The 26,245-nt window shown below is 32.6% G+C and overlaps 1 protein-coding gene across 2 annotated transcripts; it reads left to right on the forward strand.

The window, feature by feature from the left end:
- The first annotated feature begins 207 nt into the window (after positions 1-207).
- LOC124362906 (vesicular, overexpressed in cancer, prosurvival protein 1-like) lies at positions 208-26,214 on the forward strand. 2 transcript variants are annotated; one of them, XM_046817791.1, is made up of 4 exons: positions 208-365; positions 7,398-7,450; positions 11,359-11,645; positions 24,320-26,214. In XM_046817791.1, exons 1-4 carry the CDS (start codon positions 225-227, stop codon positions 24,664-24,666), a joined length of 828 nt encoding a protein of 275 aa, XP_046673747.1. In that variant the 5' UTR covers positions 208-224; the 3' UTR covers positions 24,667-26,214. The 2 variants fall into 2 exon arrangements, with proteins under 2 accessions (XP_046673747.1, XP_046673749.1); XM_046817793.1 differs by lacking the exon at positions 208-365 and adding an exon at positions 373-528.
- The last annotated feature ends 31 nt before the right edge of the window (positions 26,215-26,245 follow it).

The following is a 26,245-nucleotide window of genomic DNA, read 5'->3' on the forward strand; positions in this document are numbered from 1 at the left end:
ATATTTACCCTCACAATTAATTAACTTATACATTCAGTACACATCTTTATAATTTACTCTAGAGGATAGTTCTCGTAGTTAATTATAGTGATTATACATACACACAGTATTATCCATACTGTGTGTCTTCTTCCTGCGAAATAACTCTTCCTTCTAGTCTGGCTTTATCAATATTTATATTTCATCTGCTAGGTACAATACCGATTTTAGTCCTTGGATTTTTTATGTCAGTTTGTGTTATTGTCAGATATGTTTATGTTTCATTGTACTCCATTTATTTTGAATTTGTTGTCTTGATATATTTGGAAATGAGCCTGCACATTTTTGTGCTGTCTGCTATAACTATAGGGAAATTTAGCAATATGGTTAGTAATATTTTGTGTTAAATATATTTAGGTTAGTTCGACTTGACAGCTAGATATACCCTAGGTCAGGGAAAGAAACATAATAAATTAAGCTCTATGTTCAAAATAAAGTACATCCTAAGTAATGGATGATGTACAGTGGCGTTTTGCACATGGAAACAAGGTAACATTTTACTTTTGGTTATTCATTGCCTATTCTTGCCTTTTGCTTGGCAATGGAACTCAGTAGTAGACAAATTTGATTATTTTGGCATGTTTCTATGTAGTAATTTGTAGCCTACAAGAATGAGGCATCAGGAATCATTATTTGTCTTCTTATTTTATCTGAACTTTAAGCTGGTCTTTAGATTAACATTTATGTTATTAACTTAATAGAATTGGCCTGCAGCCATAATGGCTATCAAATTATTAATTAAAAATACCTGAACTATTGATTACAAAAATGTTTGATTTATAGTTATTTACAATTAATTATTGTCAGCTCTATTTAATCTATTTGATTACAATATTATTCCAAATTCATTCAAACAAAGAACGTTATTTGTGTGGTATTGTAATAATGGTCACAAGTACAATGGTAATGTACTGTACTTGTGTTACTAACTATCAGACACATTTATCAGCTGTAGCATGATAAGAGGTCACCATGATGATCCAATCAATGATAGGTAATTCTGATTAAATATAAACTACTGAACAAACCACAATATTGAACCGTATCACGTTATAGGTATTTCATATGGCCTATTGGTATAGTTCAGTTTTTTTATGTCTAAAAAGTAATAATTTAATGATGAATTAAAAACTATGGGTAGAGTACGATAAGCGGACCCGGTTTTTTTATATCGAAATTGGCAAACGATATTACTTAATCATAACCATCGATATAGTCAATCGATACTGATTAATTATTTTGAACAATTAACTTAAATAATCTATATCAACAGCTGTAAACACTTTCAAATAATAGGTTGTATAATGTAATATTTCAATTTTATATAAATAACATTTGATTATTAAAAATGGCAGTCAATTTTAGAAAACTACACGACATTGCTTTGAAAGATGATGACATGTTTTTCGTGATAAATTATTTGATTGTTTTGTTCAAACATTTCGATATATTATAAACTTCGATATTATGTAATAGTCGTAAGGAACAAGAACACTTTTTAAAACATATTAGATAAACTTTACAATACAGTATTTACTTGCCCAGATAGCAGTAAGCAACCAACTTTAAATATAATTAATGAAAGGATTCTCCCCAGGCAGACGTATTTCCCTGCGGTACAAAAAGTCACAGAAATGGTCCGCTAGACAGTCTGCTGGTATAAGCTTATTTTGACTGCTCGCCGAGAACTTTCAATAGTTTGTGTACAGTATTTACACCAGTCAATGGACCAATGAAGTTTTTTTAATGGTTTACAGTAAAATTACAAACCCATGATCAGTTAAATGAAAGTAAGACTTCCACAAGTCTGTGACTATTATGGTTTCTGGTTTAAAATGTTTCAATATCAAAGGTATTAGAGTTTCCGCGTCTCTCTTGTTAGGACAGATCTCGAGTCTGTATCGATGCCGTCTTATATTTCCTTCAGGTACAGTTTCTATACATCTTAATACCCAAATTCGTTCAACTAATCTCCCATCGTTGTACTTTCTTTTGCATATTTTACGTTCATTAACTTCTCCTACAACTTCCTCCCCATCAAACTTACCATCTAGCCAAATGAAACAAACTTCTGTATAGAAGAAGGCAAGTCACAAATAGTTTTGCTCGACACATGCACTTTTCGTCTCTGCATTCTAACATCAAAAGTCATAGTTTGTCAGGTTCATAGAGAAATAGTACATGAGAGTAACTATATTTCTCATGCCAAACTTAGAACCTTTTTGGGACAGTGTGAGCGTTTCCACCTTTTTTGGCATCTAAACGCCACCATGTTTGCACTTTTGACATGAGTGTCCATTTCTTGCAGATGTCACAAGATGAGTTTCCAGGAACCAAACCCACATCTTGAAGCCACTTGAAACAAATATCGTCACTTTTTAATTATATCTCACTCAATTTCCTCATATTAGTTGCTATTTTATAGTTGTTCAAATCTTCAGAAAGGTACTTATGGTTGTTTATTGTTTTCATTAACATTATTATAATTAATAAGTTAAAACCACATGTTAATTTTAATTAATTGCAGTATCAAATTATTCTTAATATGAAAATCTAAACGTTTGATCAAAACAATCGAATGTGGAGTGTAGCCCGCTTATTAAAGTCTAGCCGATATTTTGGGTATTTCTAATCAATAGTTCAATTTGCTAAGTCAATTGTTGTAATGGCTGCTTATTATACTGTAGCTCGTCTATCTGTCATAATAGTAAAATGTTAGGCCTACTAAATGTTACACTGTTTTGTTTGTTACATTGTATAATTAAATACTGGTGGCGAGAGAAAAGAAGAGACCTGGCCCGTGCCGGCGCACAGCTGTGTACTAGTGTGTTGCCGCGCGGTAATTTCAGGCGCTTCAACCCACAGCCAACCTGCGAATTGTTTATCCTAGCAATGGAGTTATTTGTTTTCAGTAATGTGGCATTCCTGCAGAGTGTGACTCATCTTAAATGTTAAATTTTATATACATAAAAGCACTAAATTTACATTATACATATATGAACATTAGTAATTGTTATCTTAACAATAAAAAAAATCTTTAATTTCAGCTTCAAATCTTTCAAATTCATTCAATGGAATTACGAAACAAGGCGCGGCAACATACTAGTAGTAGCGCCTGCAATTTTCAGATAGGCCAGAATCCAGGTCTCTTCTTTTCTCTCGCCATCAGTAGCCTATAACCTTTTTAGTTTTTTATTCATAATTAATTTTGTAGATAAAAACAGCTAAACTATAACTTATTGTAATTTGAAATACCTATAACATCATTTGCTTTGACAGTTTGATTTCTGTAGCTAAGATAATCATGAATATTGATGATTCAATTGTGGTGTCTGTTTATTATACTGATTGAATTAGCCTAGCCAGTTGTTGTATAACATTTTCCCCCTTCTTAGCAAATAGTTTATCAGAATAAAACTAATAATTTTATTTAAAAATGAAATATGTTACTTAGTTTTAATGGAGTAGTCTACTCTTATCCCTCTGAGTGGGTATGGTAAAAACTGATTGGTGGTAGGCAGTTTTTTTGCAGAACTCAAGCATTCATCTACAATACCGTTTATCACTTAAGATTATTGACTATAGTATAATAAGTGGCCTCCACCTTAATCAAATCATCGATATTTATGTCTAACATGTCAAACCAAAGAATTACTTTTGGCTATAGTTATTTCAATTTATAGTATAGTTCAGCTGTGTTTTTATATATAAAAAAATAATAATTTAATAGTGAATATAATCTGTCTGTGTGTATTAAATAAATGTATTAAAAAGACAGTGTAAAACGTACTTTATTCGTACTATTTTGCATCCGGCAACTTGTAACACAAATAACACATGTTTATCGCCACTGTACTTATGGCGATAACTCAAATACTTTGTAGGTGATTTGCCTTTGTTTGAATTAATTTTCAACAATAGGCTATTGTTATTTAATACATTAGACACAACTAGCATGTGTTACTATGATTAGACTGGTTTTATATTCATTTAGTACAGATATTCCTAATGGATAATTGATTCACTGGTTTAATCGTTGTAGCTGCTTATTATACTGCAGCCAAGATTTAATATATACTGAAATAAAAGGTTAAATTATTTGTTTGTTACGTCTTTCAATTGTTTTAACAATAAAAACAAATTAAGATAATGTATGGTAGAACTAGCCCACATGTTTCTTCCAGGTTTCCATATATTTTCCATCATGTATGTGACAAAAATAGAGCATTAAGTTTTGAGGGTTAGAATATAACTTTATCAGGTGTCTGGTGGTGTGCGGGTTTGTCAACCATGGCTTGGCAAGTTTATCCCTACATATTTTCTATATTTTTTTTTATATTCATGTAGTCTATGCTTAACCGTATGCTGTAAGGTTATTCACACTTGATGAAGAAAATGATTTCAATCCTTGAACTACTGTTCTATTTTTATAACAATAATGATGGAAAATATCTAAAAAATCTGTTGTCCTATCAAATTATCTATTTTGTCTTTAAAAAAATAACATTTATCTTATTTTTTTGTAGTATTTTTTTTTAGATTTCAATAGAAATGTAAAAATTAAAAATATTTGATCTAATACGTTTTAAAAAATCTGGAAAATAACAAACCAGTATCATACCTATGAAAAGCTTAATCATAAGAGTAGGCTATACATTTAGAGAGCACTGTAAATTAGAAATATATTAACATATAAATATTTTAATAAAAGTCCCAATTTTGTAACAGATAAGCAAGTGAATATATTCTTACTAAAAAAACCTTATTTAGTGTAATATTTAAGTACATTAAATTATAATGCAGTTATTAGAAATTTTGTTTATCAACACTAAATAATGTGTTGAATTCAAAAAATTACTAATTTATCAAACATTATCAAAATACGAGTAAACACGATTAGAAAAGAGTGATTATATTTCCTTGTAATGGCCAGTACGGTAGACAAGAAGAATGGCCAAGAATCAGGTTTATAAATCAGCTGATGTTAGAATCTTGATTCCAATATTACATACAGCTATTATAACATATTATGATATTGGTACAGAAGTCTGCTACTAATGAATCTATTTTTATAGGTCAAATATATCCAACCTCAGTGAAACAAAATAGTAGGCCTAATGAAATTTGTTTTTATAATGTTGTTATGAATATTTGCAAGTTTATTTATTTTTAGTTTACATATTATGAAAGACGTTAAATGCTTTCCAGTATAGTACAGAATGTATGTGTTTATGAATAATATTTTTCAAATAAACACACTTGGTGAAAAAAATTATTTTCAGTGAAGTTCATGTTTTCAGCCATCAGTGCAGCTTCTTGAAAAATACTTAATTTAAGCTATAAACATTGAAAAATTTTGTGTATTGTATATTTACTATTGTATACAGTATAGATCATATAGTTTGGATGAGCATGGACATGTATGGTATGTAAACTATAGGTTTTTACATGAAGTTGTTTTACATTAAATAGCATCTGGAAATAAGGTAACACTAGGTGCAATATTTCTGAACTTGCCACTTGTAGGGTTAAGCAAGAAAAAAATCTAAATAAATATGAACATTAGTAATTGTGAATTGTGAATTTCTAACCAGTGATATATGTTGACAGGACTGCTACGGGAGTGTCAGAATACATACTCCTTATATACACATATACCGTACCTTTTGCACTGTCTACTTTATATTTTTTTAATATGATAGTAATATAATATAATGATATAATGTAATGATTAATATAATAATTTCATAAGACTTTAAAATTTGAATAAGTGGAGCTATACTGTAGGTCTCACATGTATCTATAGATATATATTTCACCAAAAGGTAATTTATGCCACAGAAACAGATAATATCCTTTTAATTTTTAATTTGTCAATGTTTTTTTATATCTATTGTAATGGAAGTTTTCAGTGCCCAGTAAAATATTTTCATATTAAATTACTGATTGCACGTGATGAAAATTAATTTATATTATGCTTTAGAATAGTATTGCAGCATTGTGTTTAGAGTACATCAGACACAAACAGTTTTGGAGTGTTTTATTTTTTAGTTTTTAAGTAATACAGATGTAAGTTTATTGCTTGATTTAATTGTATTCAGACATGCAATGTTATATTGTGCTTTTAAAATCAACTTATGTTTGTAAGCTTTATGTACAAGGAGTTTTTGTTTTTCTGATGAATCATTTAGATATTTTCCGATGGTCATAATTATCCTCTGTCCGTTATGGTTCTAACATTAATTGTTTATTAAACTAAACAGTTATGTATCATATTTTATTTACACTTATATAACTTTTCTCCAGTTAAAATTTTAGTGTGGCCTAAATACTGAAATTTTAAACTATAAATAAGGCTGATGTTATGGGCTAGGGGTAGGGTACGATAAGCGGACCCGGTTTTTTATATCGAAATTGGCAAACGATATTACTTAATCATAACCATTGATATAATCAATCAATACTAATTAATTATTTTGAACGATTAACTTAGATAATCTATATCAACAGCTGTAAACACTTTCAAATAATACATGTAACGTAATATTTCAATTTTACATTTTTAAGTAACATTTGATTATTAAAAATGGCAGTCAATTTTAGAAAACTACACGACATTGCTTTGAAAGATGATAAGACGTGTTTTTTGTGGCTTCAACATGTTGGACTTGTACCGAAAAACCCATTATGTGAAATTTATGGGAAAGAAACAACTGTAACTGTGAGAAGAGCAAATATGGTAGCCTTCAGTTTTCCTAGTTTTGGTTATAATAATTTGTTTGATCACTGAAAATATTAAATCCATATTTTAATTTAAAACGTATGATTGTTATTGAGGACTATAGATACTTTTATATTGATTTATAGTCTAGGATTTGAGATGCGACATTAGGTATCGATGGTTACATTCTTCGATATAAAAAACCGGGTCCCCTTATCGAACCCTACTCTGGGCTAGTAAGCTGGTATGCTCTGGTATTATAATTTAGAGTCTAATATATTGTTGTTGGTGTGAAATTTAAAAATATTACAGTTAGAGCCTAATATATTTTATTTGCTGTTGTTTAAACAAGTTGTAACCAGATTATAAGGGGTTGATTTTGTAAGAAGTCATGCGCTTGAAACCTTGTTAATTCTCATCCTAGGGAAGATAAACATTAGAGCTTTGCGTAGAATGAAGACTGCTTCATTAATTAGCATCGCATGATCTTCTCATGACTGAGTTGGCATCGCTTATGATTGACCAGGCATTTTGTGTTGAATGCTTGCCCAAATATTGATGATGTTAATCCTAATATTGTTATAATGAACTATGTTATGTTATAATGCTTAAATTGTATCTTTGAACTGTGTTTCAGGTGGAAGCAAAATATTGCCCGATAGAAATTGACGGAGATGTCAAGTATTACATGTAAGTAATATTCTTAGTTTAAGCTTCATTTATAATTTTGATACTAATATTTCTGAAAGTAATATTCTACAAGAAAATCAAATATATTTATTTATGTAATAAAAAAAAATGCAATAACTGTATGAACTTATGGTTTAAACGTATATAATAATTTTACTTCTCCATAGAGAAATATCATGATTGATAAAGACTAGTAAATTATATAGCCTCAGATTTACCTCGTTATATTTTGATAAATAACATTCAAAAAATTAATAACAACAAATCAGTTGCAACAACATATATTAATAAAACTGTTTAAAGATAAAGTTGATGCTAATAGTAACTGTTCTATATGCAATTTTCATCTTAATTTATTTCTGTAACGGCAACATTCTAAATCTTACAGAAGCAAAGACTCTTTTGTCATATTGATTAAAACAGGGGAAACTCCTGCCCTCCTTAACACGTTCGCTACCAGGTGGCGCATATTTGCGCCGCCCGGGTCACCGTAACAGACCAACGTTACAAAATTTGGTTGTTCTACACAGACTGAGAATAATTGGTGTGAGACTAACCATAGACCAAGGATAAAATATTGTTGAATTGAGCTATAATTCAACAAAATAACCTAAAATGTACGTCTGTACTGTTCTTATTTGATATATTGCTAATTTGCGTAATTTTTACGGCGGCGCATATGTGGGACGCTCGGTCTATAGCATCAAAATCTTAACATAGACCAAGCGTCCCATATATGAGCCACTATTTATTTGCTCAGTTACTGTAGGTTTTAGGGTAAGTTTCAATCAAACATGCATATCTTATTATGATAGTATTTTAATTCATGGTACAAAAGCTCAAACAACAGAGTCATAAATACAAGTTCATTGAATGTATTATCATACATATCTTATTAGGCTATAGGTCTACAAGAATTTTAATTTTAGAAATTAAAAAAGTTGAATATAAGAAAATAGAGTAGAAATAAAGTTTATTTTATTTCAAGGTACAAAAACATAAATGGGGTTCTTTTTACTCTACAAGACATAATACATGACTGTTAACCCATATGTCATAACTATTTAACTAAATAAGTGAACATTTATTAAATAAGTTATTAAATTTACACTTATATTCAGAATGTTCCACGCTACATTATATTTAAGTGCTCACATATTGATAGTCTAATTATTGTGCCACTGGTTATAACAAGTTGGCATGATAGGCCATGATAGGACGTAATTTGTAAGATATCCAGAGACCAAGCGTCCCACATGTGAGCCCGAGACATCCCCATAGACCAATACAAAAGTATCAAGCCTATAAAACAGACCAGTGATTTTTCATGGCAATAATAGTGGCATGCAAACAGCGGCGCAAATATGGGACGTCAGTCTATTTGAGGTGCCCCGAGCGGCGCATATTTGGGACGCCGGTGCACGGGAAGAAACCGTGCGGCTCATATTTGAGCCGGCTGGTCTGTAGGTATACGACTTTTCTTAACATGGTGGTAGCGAACGTGTTAACCTATTGTGTTGTGTGTTTAATTTTCATTATTGCAATGTTGGTCATACTTAGTCTTGCTTTCAATTTTTATGTGGAAATGTCATATTAATGTTTGAGTACAAAGTATGTTCAAAAAGTAACAGGAATTTAAATTTCTTTGAAAAAATATATATTTATTCACATACAACAATGTTGCACCTTCAAAATAGTCCCAATTAGATATTATGCACTTGTGTCAGTGCTTCTTCCAATCCTTGGAACACTTTTCAAACTTGATCTTTGGGATAGCTCTTTCAGCGATCACCTTTAATGTCATCTATACTTGTTAAACTATGACCCTTTAAGATTCTCTTTTTTTATTTATAAAAAATCACAAATATCTGGTCAGAGTCATGTCTGGAGAATATGGAGGCTGGTGCAATGTTACAGTATTGATTTTGGCCAAAAATTCGTGAACAAGCAATGAAGTGTGAGCAGATGCATTTTCATGGTGTAAAAGCCATCATGAATTGTTTTTGATTTTTCGGATCGTTTAAAGCAAACGGCTATGAATTTGCAGCTAGTAGCCTAATTTTTATTGACCTTTTGACCTTGTGGCAAGAATTCATGATGCATGAGACATTAAAATCAAAGATTACAGTGAGCATAACATTCATGTTCGATTATACTTGTCAAGTCTTATTCAGTCGTGGCAAACCAGAAATCCTCCGCTGGAGTGATTGAGCCTTAGTTTCTACATCATACCATGTTTTGCCACCTGTTCTAACACATTTCAGTGATAATGCATCGTCGTTGACTTCATTTAGTAATTCCTGATCAACTTCAATTCACCGCTGTTTTTGTTCAACATCAACAGTTTTGGAACAGATTTTGCTGTCACATGTTTTATACTCAAAACATTTGAAAAAATTTCATGGCATGAGCCTGTTGATATGCCAACATACATGGTTCCTCTGATCATAATACGATGATCATTCATAACCATTTCTTTTATGTTTTCATTAGTTGTGAATATGCAGAGTATCCAGAGCGTTCTGCATCTTCAGTGTCTTCAGGATCATCTTTGAAACGTTTGTATCACTCGTATAATCCTTGTTTTACTCATATCTGACTCACCATAGATAATGTTAGACCTTTGTTAACATTTTCCTTACTTTATTTTACACTTTATTTAACATGTCACATAACATTTGTTTTTTCAAATTCTTTTGTTAATTATTCTTAATAAACAAAAATTATTGAACTCAGAAAACATGTCTAACCTTAGCAGCTGCCACTGAAAAAGTAAACAATGAATGCAGCTTGAAATCGTATTATACTTTAGGAGTATGAGTACCAACATAATAAAAACATTCTTAACAATCAGATGCTCCAAACCCCCCAAAACTTAAAACTTCTCGTTACTTTTTAACAAACCTTGTACATTATACAAGAAATACAATGTCATGTATCAAGGTAAGGAATGGAAGAAATTAAATCAGAGTAATATTTAGCCTACTGTTTTTGAATCAAGGTCCAATTTTTATAAAGAATATGTTACATGGTGCTATTTTGTGAGGGAAATAAGAAACAAATAATTGTAGAATCAATAAGTTATCATGGTTGGTGGGATGTATACATTTTTTAATTAACAGTGTCAATTTATTGCAGTGTATTTTTAGTGTGGTTTTTGAGAGAGTCCTCCCCAAACTATCCGGGCAAAATTTTAAATCCTGAGACAAATTTTTACTATTAAAATTATTAAACCAGGTTGTGCATTAAATAGTTACAAAAATAAATTATATAAAAATGTATGATTTAGGAGTGATAAATGTGCATAAATTACCTGCATCCAATTCAAAGACAAATATTAAAACTCCTGATATATCTCATATCAGTTCAGCAGGACTCACTACAAGGCAGATGACTTGTTTTGAATTGTGGTACTTGAATTCAAAGCATTATCAGAATAGTTGTGATTTTGACTAGTTCATTTAATTTCGGTTGTGACTCCCTTAATTCTGCTGTAAACATGTCAGTGACAAAATCATAAACATTTATAAAATAAAACTATAAGTTAATGTAATCTTTGCATTATTCATTGTTGGCTTGTAAGGTGAGGAACTGGTATTGTACTTGTAACTAAATTCAAATGATTCTCCAGAATGAAAAGTTATGTATATAAAATTGTGGAAAGTAAATATCTACTCCATGTTATACATCATATTGTAATGAGCAATGACAAACCTGTGCCTATTACTAAGTACAATGTATTAGAAAAAGTTGGTTGCTTATTAAAATGTGTATATATATATATATATATATATATATATATATATATATGGTAAAAAATATTTATTGGAAGGACCAGTTTTATAGCTTTGCAAGCTATATAAAAAAATAATTGTTTGTACCCATTATCATGCTGTTTATAATTGCAGTTGCCCCCGCAATGAGATATGCTGCACATTTGGATGCTGCATCTCCTCCAACTTCCACTTCTACCAGCTTTGGTATTATTGGCTCATGGTGATCTTGATGTTCCTTCTGTGCTCTGGCGGTACGTGGTGGTACCGTTACTGGTTACAGGAAGGACACTACCCTCCCGCCCCACCACCTAGTCATCGGCCCCCTCACCAACACCTGCGACCCCGACCCCCCGCCACACGTGTCGCTTATCACGCTGGCCGGAACACTGTTGTTGTTCAACAGATCTGGAAGCCCCAGAGTAAGTGTACAGATACTGGTTTTGACTTTATAATGATTTATTTATTAGCACTACAAAATTCCTTTAAACCATAAATTCGCTAGTTTCTACAATTGCACTAAAGCCTGTGACAGTATTTAGTTGTAGTGATTTTGGTGTTCCCTCTCCCAGCAGTCTCTAAGATGATAGAACTAGAAAATTATAGTACGAGCCACTTCATTGCATATCTGGCCGTTTAGACAAGTACTGCACCCCACTTCCCCCCTTGTGTTGCCAATTACTATATCAAAATGTAAGTGATTCTCAGGATGAGCTGACGTAACATCGTCTCACCTCTTTCTGGATGTTTACTGGATTCAATAATTTGATCTTCAACCTAACGTTTTAATAAATCTATCACTTATAATTCTCAAACATTCGGCTTTGATCGGTTTTCTGAATAAAAAAATACAAAGTACTTACTCTTTTCATTAACGTTTTACATATTATGAGAAAAAGTAAATTTAAACATTTATTAATAATGTAAAGTAATCTTCTTTTTAATACTAGTGTTATCACAAGAAACTTCTGTACCTATCTGAAGTTTAAACAATACATCTTAGACTTAAGTGCATTAAACAACAGTTTGTTTTCAGAATGCAAACTAAAGCTATCTGGCCCCAGAAGCTGACAGTCTTTTACTATTCTTGTTAATTGGAAGAATCAAAGGCAATCAATGTGATTCAAGCGATTTTAAAAACGATCCAATGATCGCTTGATTGTTGAACTCAGTTGACTATCCCATCAGTAGTTATTCTTCCATTCCAGCTGGAAACACTACGCCACAATGCAGGTTTGCATGATGTCTTGTACTATAGTGGGTCACAAAATCCTATGATTTTTCTAATCTGAGCAGATGGACAACCACGCCTGTCTTCCTACCTATTAGTGCTAATAATCAGTTTAACCTGCATATTATTTATTAAAACTCAGTTTTAAGTTTGTAGTATTTAACAGTTTGCATCCAGTGCTGGATTTATAATTTTACTTAATAAAGGGCTATAGCCCGGGATAGCAGATTATATCGGCACAAAATTGTGGAGGAGAAAATTTAGAAATATATGTAAATTCAAAAATAAAGTTGAGAAGAAAGTGATATTACTATGAACCTTTTAAAATACAGCAGAATATAGAGTCAAAAAGGCTTGCTATACTAGATGGATGCTAGAACTAAAATATGCTGTAGCTGCAATTCGATAATTATCTTTTTAGTTGCTAGACTTTGTTTTTACTTAAAGAAAAATTATTGGTTTTACAATGTGGTTACACTATTTTCCTTAAGCAATAACACTATTATCATCATTGTTATTCATTCCGACTTGAAATGTTGCTGACACATTACAATAATCTTAAGATATTTTGGCCTCATGTGGAAAGCCATTTTTAGTTAAGAGATGTTAAATTGAAACTGCATTATTTTGTTGCTAAAGACTGCAAATATAAAAACTGAGATTTTCCATTCTATTAGGTGTTGGGGAAACAAGCACAACTAAGGAAGAATCAAGGTCTGAAGATTGCACTTTAAAATATGCCTTCCTTGAAGGCAGCATTTAATTATATGAGCTCAATATTGTCTGATTTTGAATTTGATGTTTTCTGAATTTTTCAAATCTCTTTGTTTGAAGTTTATTTTTGACGATGGAAGGATTGTGAAGGAAACAGGATTTTTCCGGACATTTGTCATTGTCTGGAAAAATCCTGTTTCCTTTTGAAATCTGTTTTTATCCTAACATCCCTTCGGATCACATTGGGATACTAGGTACTACGTTATGAAACCCTTAACGGTTTTCTTTTTGCACCTAAAATCATGTTATTTAGCTGAAATTACTGTTTTTATATATATATATATATATATATATATATATATATATATAGGTAGGTTTGTAGAGTTTAGATATATACTTTATTTGCGTAAAAGGTATTTCTAGTATACTTTATCAAATTAAAAAAAAATTTAAACTACCCATTTTCCATATTCATGTGTGTGTCATTATCAGCAAATCTTCTATTTGTGCATATGATATTTCCATGGTACAATAAACACTAGATATAAAACCATCAAATATCCCAGGAGGAGCGACATGCAACTACAACTTGCGGTAGCTGCCTGCTTTGTGTGGCTACAACGAACTTATTAAGGTGCAAACACTCATGACAGAGGACCAAGGATGTCCTGACATCTAATAGAAAATGTCAGAAGTACTCTTGTGATGTGCTGCATCATAGAAATGCTTCTTGCACAATATTACGGCAGATAACAGAATAGAAGAAGAACAATATAACAATGTGTAATATTCTGTCAGTAACACATTTATACGCAATCACTATTAACGTAACAGAGAAGGGATTTAGAGCGCACTGTAAGAGACAGCATTCTCATAGACCGGGAAGGAGTTGCTGTGTATATCTGTGAGGGTCTTATACTTTATACCTTATGCTGTGAGAGTTTTATGTGTTGAGTGAACGTGGAACCTGTTATAGAATGAACATAAGAGAAGTAAAACGATTAATAGTGATAAAAGACAAAATAGACATATTTTTGAACGTTATGACAGAGAAGCAAATGGTAATGCTTTATGACTTATAATAACAAAATAATCAGAAAGAGTGGCTGCTTACTGTAATGTTTTCCAAGATTATCATGGCCAGATGAATAGTGATAATTTTGAAAAGTGGCTCACAAACAAAGTTTTGCATCATCTGCCTTCGAATTGGGTGTTGGTCATGGACAAGCTCTCTACCACATAAGGCAGCATGACAAACCCACTACTAAATCTTCTATGAAAATGGCTTTGGAAACATGGCAAAGTCATGGATCCCAAGATGAACAAATTTACCTTTATGGTTGAAATTAACCTGCTGGAGTCTAGATAGAAAAATATTTACAGCAGACAGACTGGTACGAGGACATGGCCATGAAGTGGTAAGATTATTGCCTGTATCAGAAGGTATAAAAAGATATAATAAATAACTCCAGGGCAGTGGGACTTGATGGTGTAAATATTGAATTGATAAAAGCTATTAGACAGAATTGGAGTGAACACAAATCTCATTAATCGATCATTAAGGAGTGGACATTTCCTATAGAGCTGGAAGACGTGTATAGTGCATCCCTTACCAAGGAAAATACTCTTCTTTGGTATCACTGATATTCAACATATCTCAATATTACCAGAACAATATTTTTGGGAAATTTTTTATTCACTGAGTTGGTAAACACTTGTAGTTAGAATTTGTGCTTTCATAATTGCAGTCAGAGTGTAAAAAGAATCACAGTACATGTACAATGTTAATTAATATATTTTCAGATAAGTTTGAATTAAGGTAAGGTTCAGAGAAGTTCAGCTCTTTTGTCATGTTTGAGTGCTTACATGTTTTTAGTGCAATAAGTCATAGTTTACTTCATGCAAAACCGACATTCTTTGGTTTTCGCACAATGCAGTTTTTTCAGGTGTTATCTCAGTTTGAGACTTCAGATGACATAATTTAGTACTAAAGTTCCATTCTCATTATTGAAAGGGTGGAGAGCACCATGAGGAAGCTGTTTGGGGCCCATTTGGTACACAGCTGATCTGACCAGCTTAGTTAAACGTTGCAAAGTCCATGCTTATGTAGATGACTGTGACCTAACTAGACTGTTTTCTATTGTGAGAATGTACTCTTGATCTTGGGAGCGTGAGTAAGTGGTCAGTTAAACATGGTCTATGGAATAAGACAATGGGGGTGACAGTACCTAACACAAGATGAAACGGGTCTTTAGACTCCAAACAAAGCCTTCAGAGTCATTGCAAAATTGAATTTCAGAGCAACATGCAGAGATGCTTTCATGGAGCTTGGGCACCTGACATGGCATTATCTGTTTTGTTTTGGATTTGATTATGTACTCTAAAAAAAGTTGGTCTTATACAATACAGGAACATTTACCACTACTAGGCAAGGGGCAGGGACAACTTCCAAGTTCAGAGTCACCAACTTACAGCTTCCGAACACTTACCTGTATTTGTTGGTATCAGGTTAATCAATCGCACAGACAGTATCAAATCATTTGAAAGCTTGTTTGAAGCATGTGAATCAGTGGTAGTCATTTGACTTTTCCTTCTCTGCACCCTATCCTGTTTCATTATCAACGTCATTGTTATTTCCAAAAACATCTACATAGAATAGATCTTTTCAGTAAGGATCTGCCATGTTGTTTGTGTGGCCAAACAGAAAGAAACAGTGGAATGTTCAGAGTATGAGGTACCGGAGGTGGACAGTAAAACTATTCGGAGCTCTCTGAAAGTATACTGTTGAAAAATAAATTAATATTAATAAGATGATTTGATATCCACAAATGGGAGCAAAGATCATCCTCCATTGCTAATACACAAGGGACTTATAAAGAGACTAAGCCTAAGGTGTAGTATCTATAATTCTATAGTCCTGACAGTTTTAATTCTAATTTTACTTATTAAATAAAGGACAGCATTACTAGAATATTTTTTTAAGAACCAATTGTGCACAATTTTTACTCTTCTTGTAGGCTTATAATTCAACCTTTATTGCTGGTTATTTCCTTACGGTGCAATTTTGCTACAGTTTCTATAAATAATCCTATCAGCAGTAAAATTCATACTGTTATCACTTATTTTTTTCGGATTTTTCAACAAATTGTACAAATCCATGTGGAAGGTGTAATAACTTCCTTATTTTTATTTGATGTCACCAATCAAAATTGCTGGTGAAAGCTACTCTCAATTGACATAATTCTATTTGTCACTGTGCTTGGACTCATGTTGTAGCATGGACTACAATACAATTAATTATTTCTATGTTTATTTTTGTTTATTATTGAGGGTAGAAGGTTTGAAAGGATAATAGGATTTCGGACATTTGCCATCGTTATATGTTACAAAATGTATAATAACACTTAAATGTTAAGGATTGAAATCTATCCTCTTCCTCAGGTGTATAGCAGAAATCTTTATTGTCGTTGACATTTTACAAAATGCATGACAGCCGTCAATTTCATACTTAAATATAAACTTAAGGAAATAGTGCAGCTATTTCACCATACAAATCTGTAATATACAGTGTATACAGTGGTTTATTCAATAGCATTTCCTTAAGTGCTATCTTGAAACTATGAAATGTCATAGTTTTTAATTTTTCAGGTAATTTATTGTACATTTGAATCTCTTGATACAGAAAGCTTTGTTGAGTCACTGAAAACATGCATCTTTTTTGTGCTATATTATGTATATTTCTTGTAATATAGTTATGTATGTCACTAACTTTAGTTGTGATTTGCAAGTTCTCCTTTACATACATAAAAACTGAAAAAACATACATAGACGGTAGAGTAAGGATACCTAGCCTAACAAATAATGGAATGCAGTGAGCCTGCTAGTCCGCACCACAGATAAGACGGACAGCTTTTTTTGTAACACACATAATTTGTGACCATAGTAGATGCAAAGGAAAACATCAGGAGACACATTCCCTCTCAATGATCTAATCATAAATAGACCCTTTTGAATTTTTGCGGCCAGATTGTCAATGTGAGAGTGCCATTTGAGGTTGGACTGAAGATGGAAGCCCAAGAAATTTAAGGATGCCAATCTCTCTGAACCTGAACGAAGGCAAAGTTGTGTCCTGAATCTTCTCCCTATTTAAGCTCAGCTTATTAGCATTACACCAGTCATGTATTACATCTGATTTAGAGGTAACAATACCTTAAGCTGTCTGAGGACCAATACCCTGAACACACACTGCTAGATCATCTGCAAACATAAAACACTCTTATGTGTTGCTCCATGATGTTACTTGGAAGATCATTTATGTAAATTATGAACAAGGTCGGACCAAGTATAGACCTCTGTGGTACGCCTTGTACAATCTGCAAAGAATTTGAAAAAGAGCCATTTAAATATACAGACTGCCATCTTTTTTCCATGTAAGATCTAAAAAAATAAATAGCAACACAGTCAAACTAGTAAAAATACAGCTTATCTAGCAGCACATGATGTGTTACATTGTTGAAGGCCTTGGACATATCATACGATCTAAAGAGAACACTCCTTTTAGCCTCCAGACCTTTAAAGCAATTTGTAATTAGAGCTTGAGTAGCTGCAACAGTGCTACGCTTAGGCCTAAAACCATGCTGACATTCTGATAAAAGATTATTTCGTTCTAGGTAGATTCTAGGTAGATCTGACTGTATGAGACGTTCCAAGACCTTCGACACTGTAGGCACAATGGATATGGGTCTATAGTTTGAACATAAATCTTTCTGACCTTTCTTATGTATTGGTATCACTTTAATTTGTTTAAGTTTCTCAGGATAAAAGGCCTGTGTGATGCATATACGTTAAATAAGTATGCTAAGACCTCACTTATGTGCTTATAAGCTATTTTTAAGTTTAAAGCATTTATTCCATAAATATCTAGACAAGAGCTATTACTTAGTTTATTTATGGCTAAGAAAACTTCTTCAACAGCGAATTCTTTGATAGTAAAAGTTTCACCTAAAGGCATTTTACTTTTTATATTTCTACTTAAGAAAACATTGTAGTCATTTGGGCAAGTTGGTACATTTTTAGGGATATCCTCAATACTATTAAGAAAATAAGAATTAAAAATATCTGCAGACAGACAATCTAGTATATACAAGGGTATATACCAAGGTATGTACTATTTACCTTTCTTCCTTCATTAATAACTGCCCATGAAGCCTTTGACGTATTCACTGATCCAGCAATAAAATTATTGTTATAGTTTAGTTTGGCTCTAACTAAATTTCACATTTATATTTTGCTTTCAGTGATTTGTATTTTTCCCTAATTACATTGTTATTTGAGGTATTACAAAATAAAAAGTAAAGCCTATCCAATTCTTTTTTTAAATTAACCAATCCTTTGTGGTACCATTTGTTATTTGGTTTTTTGTTTTCAATACTTTTAGTTTTTATTAGTACAGAAGTATTTAAAGCCCATAGAAATAGATCAAAAAACATATTAAACTTATTAATATCTAGGTTACTATTATATACAACAAACCAGTCTACTTTGCTAATATTATACAAAAATCTAGCAGAGTTTTCATAGCTTATAGGCCTTGTTATATGTTTATGTTTTATTCTGTCTCGGTTTGTAGACTCCAAACTAACACAGAAAAGGATAGCATTGTGATCAGAGACTGTTGTATATAACACAGAAGCAGTCCATCTGTTTGGATGCAATGCAGACACAATATTATCAATGCAAGTCCCTATTGAAGCGTTGTGTGTTAAAAAGTTTGGATGGGTCATTTCTCGTACAGCAGTATATAAACCAAATGATTTTGTTAAGCTATTTAGTTCTTGTGTTTCATTGTTATTTTCCAAAAAGTCTACATTAAAATCGCCCATGCATATAAAGTTAAACTTCACACCTTGCACACACAAAAAGATGTCATGCAGTTTATCTATAAAAGCGTGAAAGTTACCTGTAGAAATTCACTAGCAAAGTATTAAAAGTTTTTAGATGTACCGCGAACGATTCAAAAACAAGCTCCTCAGCAACATCGGGTAAATTTTGGTAAACTTGCGAGTCAATATTGTTTTTGACCAAAATAACACTACCACCATGCACAGTTACAGTTCTTGCAAAAAAAAACCGCAATTTTATATCCTGGTAAATCAATATTTACAATATCTACTTTATACAATGGGTGCTCCGTTATACAAATAACATCAACACTATTGTTCGATGTTAATAAGTTTAAATAGACAATTTTATTAGGTAGGCTCTGAATATTCCACAACAACACAGTTAGGCTATTTACACAAGTCACTGTAGAAGAACTATTTACATCCTTAGAGATTTTATTTCCCCACTATTTTAATTTGATTTTACACTTACCCTCAGAAAGACCCACTGTTACATGTTTGCCTCTGTGGTTGTCTGCTTGATTGATTGATTGATTTATTTCCAAAATTTATGTACAGAGTTAAATATAATACATAACAAAAAACTTATAGGAAATTATCCCCACATGGGCACCAGCCTGTGTGTGGGGAAACGAGTTCCTCAGTCTGCACTACCAATAACACAAAAAACTTAAATTAAAATAAGGAAATGAATTGTCATTAATAAAAACATTTTCATTAACAAATGAGAAATGAAGATTTAACCTCTAAAATAAACCATACAAGGCCAGAGCATGGAATACATGAGCAAATTCAGTTAATAAATAATCTAAAATTTGAAAGGAATATACTTATTTAGAAAATATAATTTGAAGACTTAAAAATTTAATTTATAAAAACTTGTAACTTACATAAAAAAGAGCAATCAGAAAGACTTAATTAAAAATTAGCCGATATAAGTAGAGAGAGACTTGGACCACACACTGCACACCCACGCACACACACACACACACACACACACACACACCAATCACGCACACGCACACATGCACGCACTACACGTACTCGTTGGCCTGCAGTCAAAACGATTGTACAAACTCACCAAACACTCAGACTAACATTGATTGTAATACAAAAATATAACAGAAATTTAATACATAAAAAAAGCATATCTAGGTGTAGATTGAGGAAAAATACTGACGAAATCCATCTCGCCCAGCATCTACTAACCATTTATTGACTAATTTTTTGTACGTACTAATAGTGCAAGGTCTTGGGTTTTTTATAAAGTATGGTAATTTTGAGAAAATTATATGAGCAATATAGTGAGATGATGTTGAATTAAAGGCTTTAACGAGTCTAGGAACAAAAATTCTGTTATGAAGTGAAGAACGCGTAAAATGGCTGTGGTTACTGTGAATGAAAATTGAATCTCGATGTTGAAAAATGTACAAAATTAATGTTCGGATATATAATTGCGAGACGTTAAAAACTTTAAATTCTTCAAATAATAAATTGGTTTGATAAGTACGATTTCGCTTCAGAGCTACTTTTATAATAGTTTTTTGAACGACTTCTAAGGGAGCAAGGTTATTTTGGAAACAGCCACCCCATGCTAAATTACCATGCTGAAGAATTGATTGCACATAAGCATAGTATACAGTTTTTAAAAGATCTATTGTAAGTATATTACGCAGATTACAGAATATAAAGATAAATTTACGAAGTTTATTCCGCATGTAAGCAACGTGATTACACCACTTCAAACGATTGTCAAAAACTACACCCAAGTATTTATACTCACTCACCCTATCAATACAATCACACAAAACGCATCCATCCTGGCCACCACAAGTATGCAACCGTAGCTTAAAAACAAAAGGATCGCCGTCAGCTCGTATAGAGATTGGCATACATTTAGTTTTGGCTATATTAACTGTGAGCCGACATTGATCAAACCAGCGCTTGACAGTGAGTAGACCGCGCTCAGCCACATCCCTCACTTCCTCCCAGCTTTCACCCTCAAATAACAAAGCGGTGTCGTCCGCATAAAGAAATATCTGTCCTTTAAACAAAGTCAATCTTCCTAGATTGTTAATAAAAATTAAGAAAAGCAAGGGTCCAAGAGTACTGCCTTGCAAAACCCCATACTCAATTTTTTGAGGAACGCTTGAATGGCCCAAAACGGAAACAACTTGATACCGATCGGACAAATAACTTTTGAACCATCTCCAAGAGTTCCCTTGTATTCCAATATATTTTAATTTTTGTAGTAATAGTTGTCTATCAACTGTATCAAAAGCTTTAGCTAAATCTATAAAAATCAATAATGGTTTTTTATTACGGCTAATCGTGTCATGAACACTTTTAGTTAGCAAATATAAATCATCATTCAAATTCTTATCTTTTCTGAAACCGAATTGATTTTGTACAAGAATATTATTGATGTTTAAATATTTTTCGAGTTGAATTCTGACACATTTTTCCAATAATTTAGATAAAACACTAGTTAAAGTTATTGGTCTGAAGCTAACACATCGATTTTTTGGGCCTCCCTTATAGATTGGGATTACTTTACCCATTTTAAAAGATGCTGGGAAAATTCCCTGTGACATACTATTGTTTATAATATGTAGAAGTGGAAGCTTTAAGAAATTGAAAAACATTTTGATAAGAGTAGCCGGGATTCCATCTTCTCCCGGAGCAGACCCGCCTCTAAGGTTTTGTACAACACGAGCAAGGACATCCTCGGATATCGGCTCCAGCTGGAAGTAAGAATTCGCCCCGTAATCCTCGTCATTCATAACGACTTCAGTCACGGGAGGCACAGCACTGGCTAAGTTGGCACCCACCCTAACATAGTACTCATTTAATGTGTTAGCTACATTATTTATATCATTTGTCTCAATATTAAGTTTGCCGTCCAGAAACTGTTCAATAGGAAAGGAATCTTTTTTTTTATTCATGTCCATAATTTCAGCAATATTTTTCCACAAGAGCTTATTATTATTTTTTGATTCATTAATTTTATTTCTAAAATACATTTCTTTAGCCAATTTAATAGTTTTATTTAAGAGATTTCTATATTGCTTGAAACGAGTTTTTAACATTGTATTAAAAGGCTGGCCTTTGAGCTGCTTACTCATTTTATCTCTAACTCGAATTGATTTAATTAGTCCAACGGTAACCCACGGCTTTAGCTTGACGTGCTTAGAAGAAATTGGGTTCTTATTAATTGAGGATTGTAATAGAATATCTTGCAAATATTCAACAAACTTAGATGCAGACAGATTAACATCTGCTCCTCTAAAAAAGATTGCAGGTTTTCTTCCTTATGTTCTTTAGGGAATCGAAAACGACTAACATACAGTCCAGTACGCCAAAAGTCAGACAGAAAAACTTTGTGCAAAGGCACTCCAATTTTAAAAACCGGTAACCCGGATATATGTTTCTCAACTGTGAGACCTCATAATCTCCCTTAATACCCTCAACCAAGTATTGCTTGACTGAATTACAGTCAACACTAGGGGCTAACCTAGAAACAAAAAGATATCTGTATTTTTCCACAACACCCAGCATATTATCTTTGATAGCACTGCCCAGAATATATTTTCCAGATTTTCGAGCAGCAGTGTGATTGTTTAGCTTCTCACTTCTCAGCATTCTTTTATTTTTCACAGTTTCAAATCCATCACTGTCCTCATTTCGAATAGACAACTCCATCTGTTTGTCAATTTCAACAACACTGTTACATTCCATATCGCTAGGAATAAGCTAAAAATACATAAACATGTATTTCAAACCTACAATGTACAGTAATGGACTGTCACTAATAAAGAAAGGAAAAGGTAATGAATGATATTATACCTGAAAACAGCTTGAAGTCCAGAAGGGAAAAAATAAAACCAGGTGTTGTCAGTGCACAGAAGTTAAGAGCACAAACACACGTCAATTCAGCACAGGAAAAAATGGGACTCTGTCAAGAAAATCAATGAGGTATTTCCTGTGGTATATCCGGCATGTTACCTGAAACAATGAGACATTAAGGTGATGGTCGGGAAGGATAAGAGTAAAGGTAGTAACCTCCGGCCCTATGTTTTGGTTTTAGACCTTAATACCATGGTGTGTGCACAAATTTAACCTCAGCCAAAGGTTGAAAGCGGTTGGTCTGAATAGTTTTTGATGGTTGGATTGAAAATTTAGATATTGGCCCATGTTCTTACTATATACACATCCAGAAAGGGGAATTTGGTGTGGACTTACCTCTAGATCAATAAGAATGGTGAGATGAATAGAGGGAGAGATGCTGTTTGTGTGGAACAAAAAACATGTATACAATACAATAGTACAATTAATTATACTAATTTATGTAGAAGTCATTGTACCATCCACCCTAAAGTCTAAAATCATTAGTAGAAAGCAATAGATGAAGTGTTGAAGAAAATTACTATTAATGACTTGTTAGGTTGAGGCAAAGTTCTTTTAACAAGATTGTTAAATACTTGTGTTGTAATTTAATAAGTGTCTCATAATCGCATCAAACAATCAGGAGAAGCACTAAAAAAACATGGAAAAAAAAATGAATTCAGGCACACGAGTAAGCATTTTTCCGTATCTGCTTCTAAGTGGTTTACGTCATGTCTGTCTATTGACTTGTAGGTGTATTGGAAAATAGTAAACTTTTAGTCTTTAGTGCTTATTTTACAATGTTTTAAGCTCTCCAAATAATACCCTCTACTAACAGACAGCTAATAGGAAAAATCTTTCTGAGATGTAGAACATGTGTTTTGTCATGGATGTCTTATATAGTGTAGAAAAGACATAGTTTCAAATTTTTTTATAGTTTCAGAAGGAGTAAAAAGTTAACTAGGACTAATGTTAAAAGAATATGAGGCACAAAATGAGTAGAGTTCTTTTTAGACAGCTGTAGACTAGGAGCAAAGTTTAAGATGGCTAAGTAGATAAGTATCATGATGCTGTAGGAAGGTCGTTATAACTGCAACCACCTCGTTGCAATGAACATAACTAAAATGGTTATGAAACCATGAAAAGAAAACAGTTCAACAGAACTCTTGTGATAACATGAACGTGACTGGGTCTGGTACTGGAATTATTACTGTAACACTGTACATTGCAATTTGTCCAAAGAGGCTGTATTTATTATTCCCCTCCTTTTTTCCTTTCTCCGATTCTATCTGTTATTGTTGGAGGTTTTATTTGTATTCAGTACTTTTTAAGACAGTAATAATGTAATCTATAAATTTTTCAGGAAATGGACCCATGGGTTACCCTACACCGCCGCCCTCGTACAGTGTGGTGCAGAATTCGAGTGCAGGGGTTCAGTCGGGGGCATCGGGAGTCCCCACTCATCTGGCCAAGCTGAAGCCCTCCCCTTACTACCAGTTGTATGGGCCTCCGCCCAGCTACGACTCTGTCATCACCGAAGCGCTGTCTGAGCGAAGACCGGACGGTACATGTGACTTGGTGCCACGAGTACACGAAAACCAGACACGTGATGTACCACTACAGTCATCTACTGCTGCTGTCACCCCGAGTTCACAGTCCTCGTCCTCGTCGAGAAGCTGCCGTAACAACGACTCAGAGCTGCCCAAGTAGTATCCACTGCCGAGTTTATGTTTTTCATTTAAAAGTTACCATTTTTTACTCTAGATTGATAGTCTATTGTGATATCAATATCAAACATCATACTTTAAATTTGAGCTCACTCATTTGGAAAGAATTAACACCGATTTCTTCAAAAATAAAAGGCCCACTCATAAAAATAATATCTTTAATATATATTAAAGTTTCTCCAATTTGGGATGAAAATAAAACTGAATTAGAAAGTAAATTTTGGTTTTTCTAACCACTAAATTCATCTTGGAATATGCCCCATACTTGCATAATCAACAAGTGCATAGTCCTTAACCTTATTTATATTCCGCCTGGTTTATGGTTCAGGGGATTGTAAATTAATTCAGTTTACAGTAGGTTCTTCTCTTTTTTTGTCTAACTTGGATTAGACTTTCTTGTTGATTTTGGACGAGTGTTACTATGCGTATAGTTAGTAGTACTGCTGGGCATGAATTATTATTACTTTCCCATTAATGCTAATTGATGTATGAGTGTGGGTACTGTTTGATTATGTCGGCTCATAATTTAAATTTAATTTTTTTTATCAAACATAACTAAACAGCTTAGAACGAAACATTTAGCTAACACATCAACAATTAAATTTAATAAACAAGTTATTTAAATTGATAATTATTTAGATATCCATTGTTTAGATTAGTTCATGGCAATGTATAATACAAATGAGTGAGTCATTTAAAGTTGTATTCCTCATTTATGTTTTTATTTGTGCACAAATCGAACAGCAAGGGAATATGATAATTTTTTCTTGACATAATTATTTTTGTAGAGAATGTAGAGGAGAAGATGAGGTATATCTGATAAATATCACTGTTTGTAATTAACAATGCGAATTACAAGTATTTAGCTATGAGATAGTCATATACAAAAAGGGTATAAATCACTCATCTATCTTTCTTGTAACTCTTCACAAATTGTACTTTCCATTCCTTAGTTGTAAACTTACTTGTGGAATTTTACAATTTAAAATGCTACATGATCTCTTAATTTGTGAGATAACGCTATGTTATCGCTAGGTAAAACATTGTACATATGCCTTATCATATGCTTCTGGGAGAGAGATAAACAGTGCATTTTGTTTACAATATTTATGGTAATGTGTATAAAATAGCTACTTTTTGCACTTTATTTAAATAATTATTTAATTGCATAATAGTGAAGTTATGCATTGATATCACATACATAGAGCTGGAAGACTGTTTGCAGTATTGTTAAATGTAAATATTAATACATTTGGCTGCTTTTTACACGTCCATTGCAGGTAGCTGTCAGGAATAGTTTGCATCTTGCAATAAAACTCCATTTGGACAGTTATGAGCCCCTTACAAAAACACTGGTGGATTTCTGGACAGTTAACCCTTTGCACGCCACTATCGTTATGTTGTTTCTGTAAGTCCAAAGCTAATTTTTATTATAACTAAATTATAAAAGGTAAAAGCAAAAAAGGTATAAAACAGGGCATTTTACTTAAAATTAGCGTATTTATTGTTAAAAATAAAAAAGAACTATTTACAAAAAAAATTATGTAATTAAACTAAAAGTT

Source organism: Homalodisca vitripennis, chromosome 5, assembly GCF_021130785.1.
Source record: "Homalodisca vitripennis isolate AUS2020 chromosome 5, UT_GWSS_2.1, whole genome shotgun sequence".
NCBI classification, from domain to species: Eukaryota; Metazoa; Arthropoda; class Insecta; order Hemiptera; family Cicadellidae; genus Homalodisca; species Homalodisca vitripennis.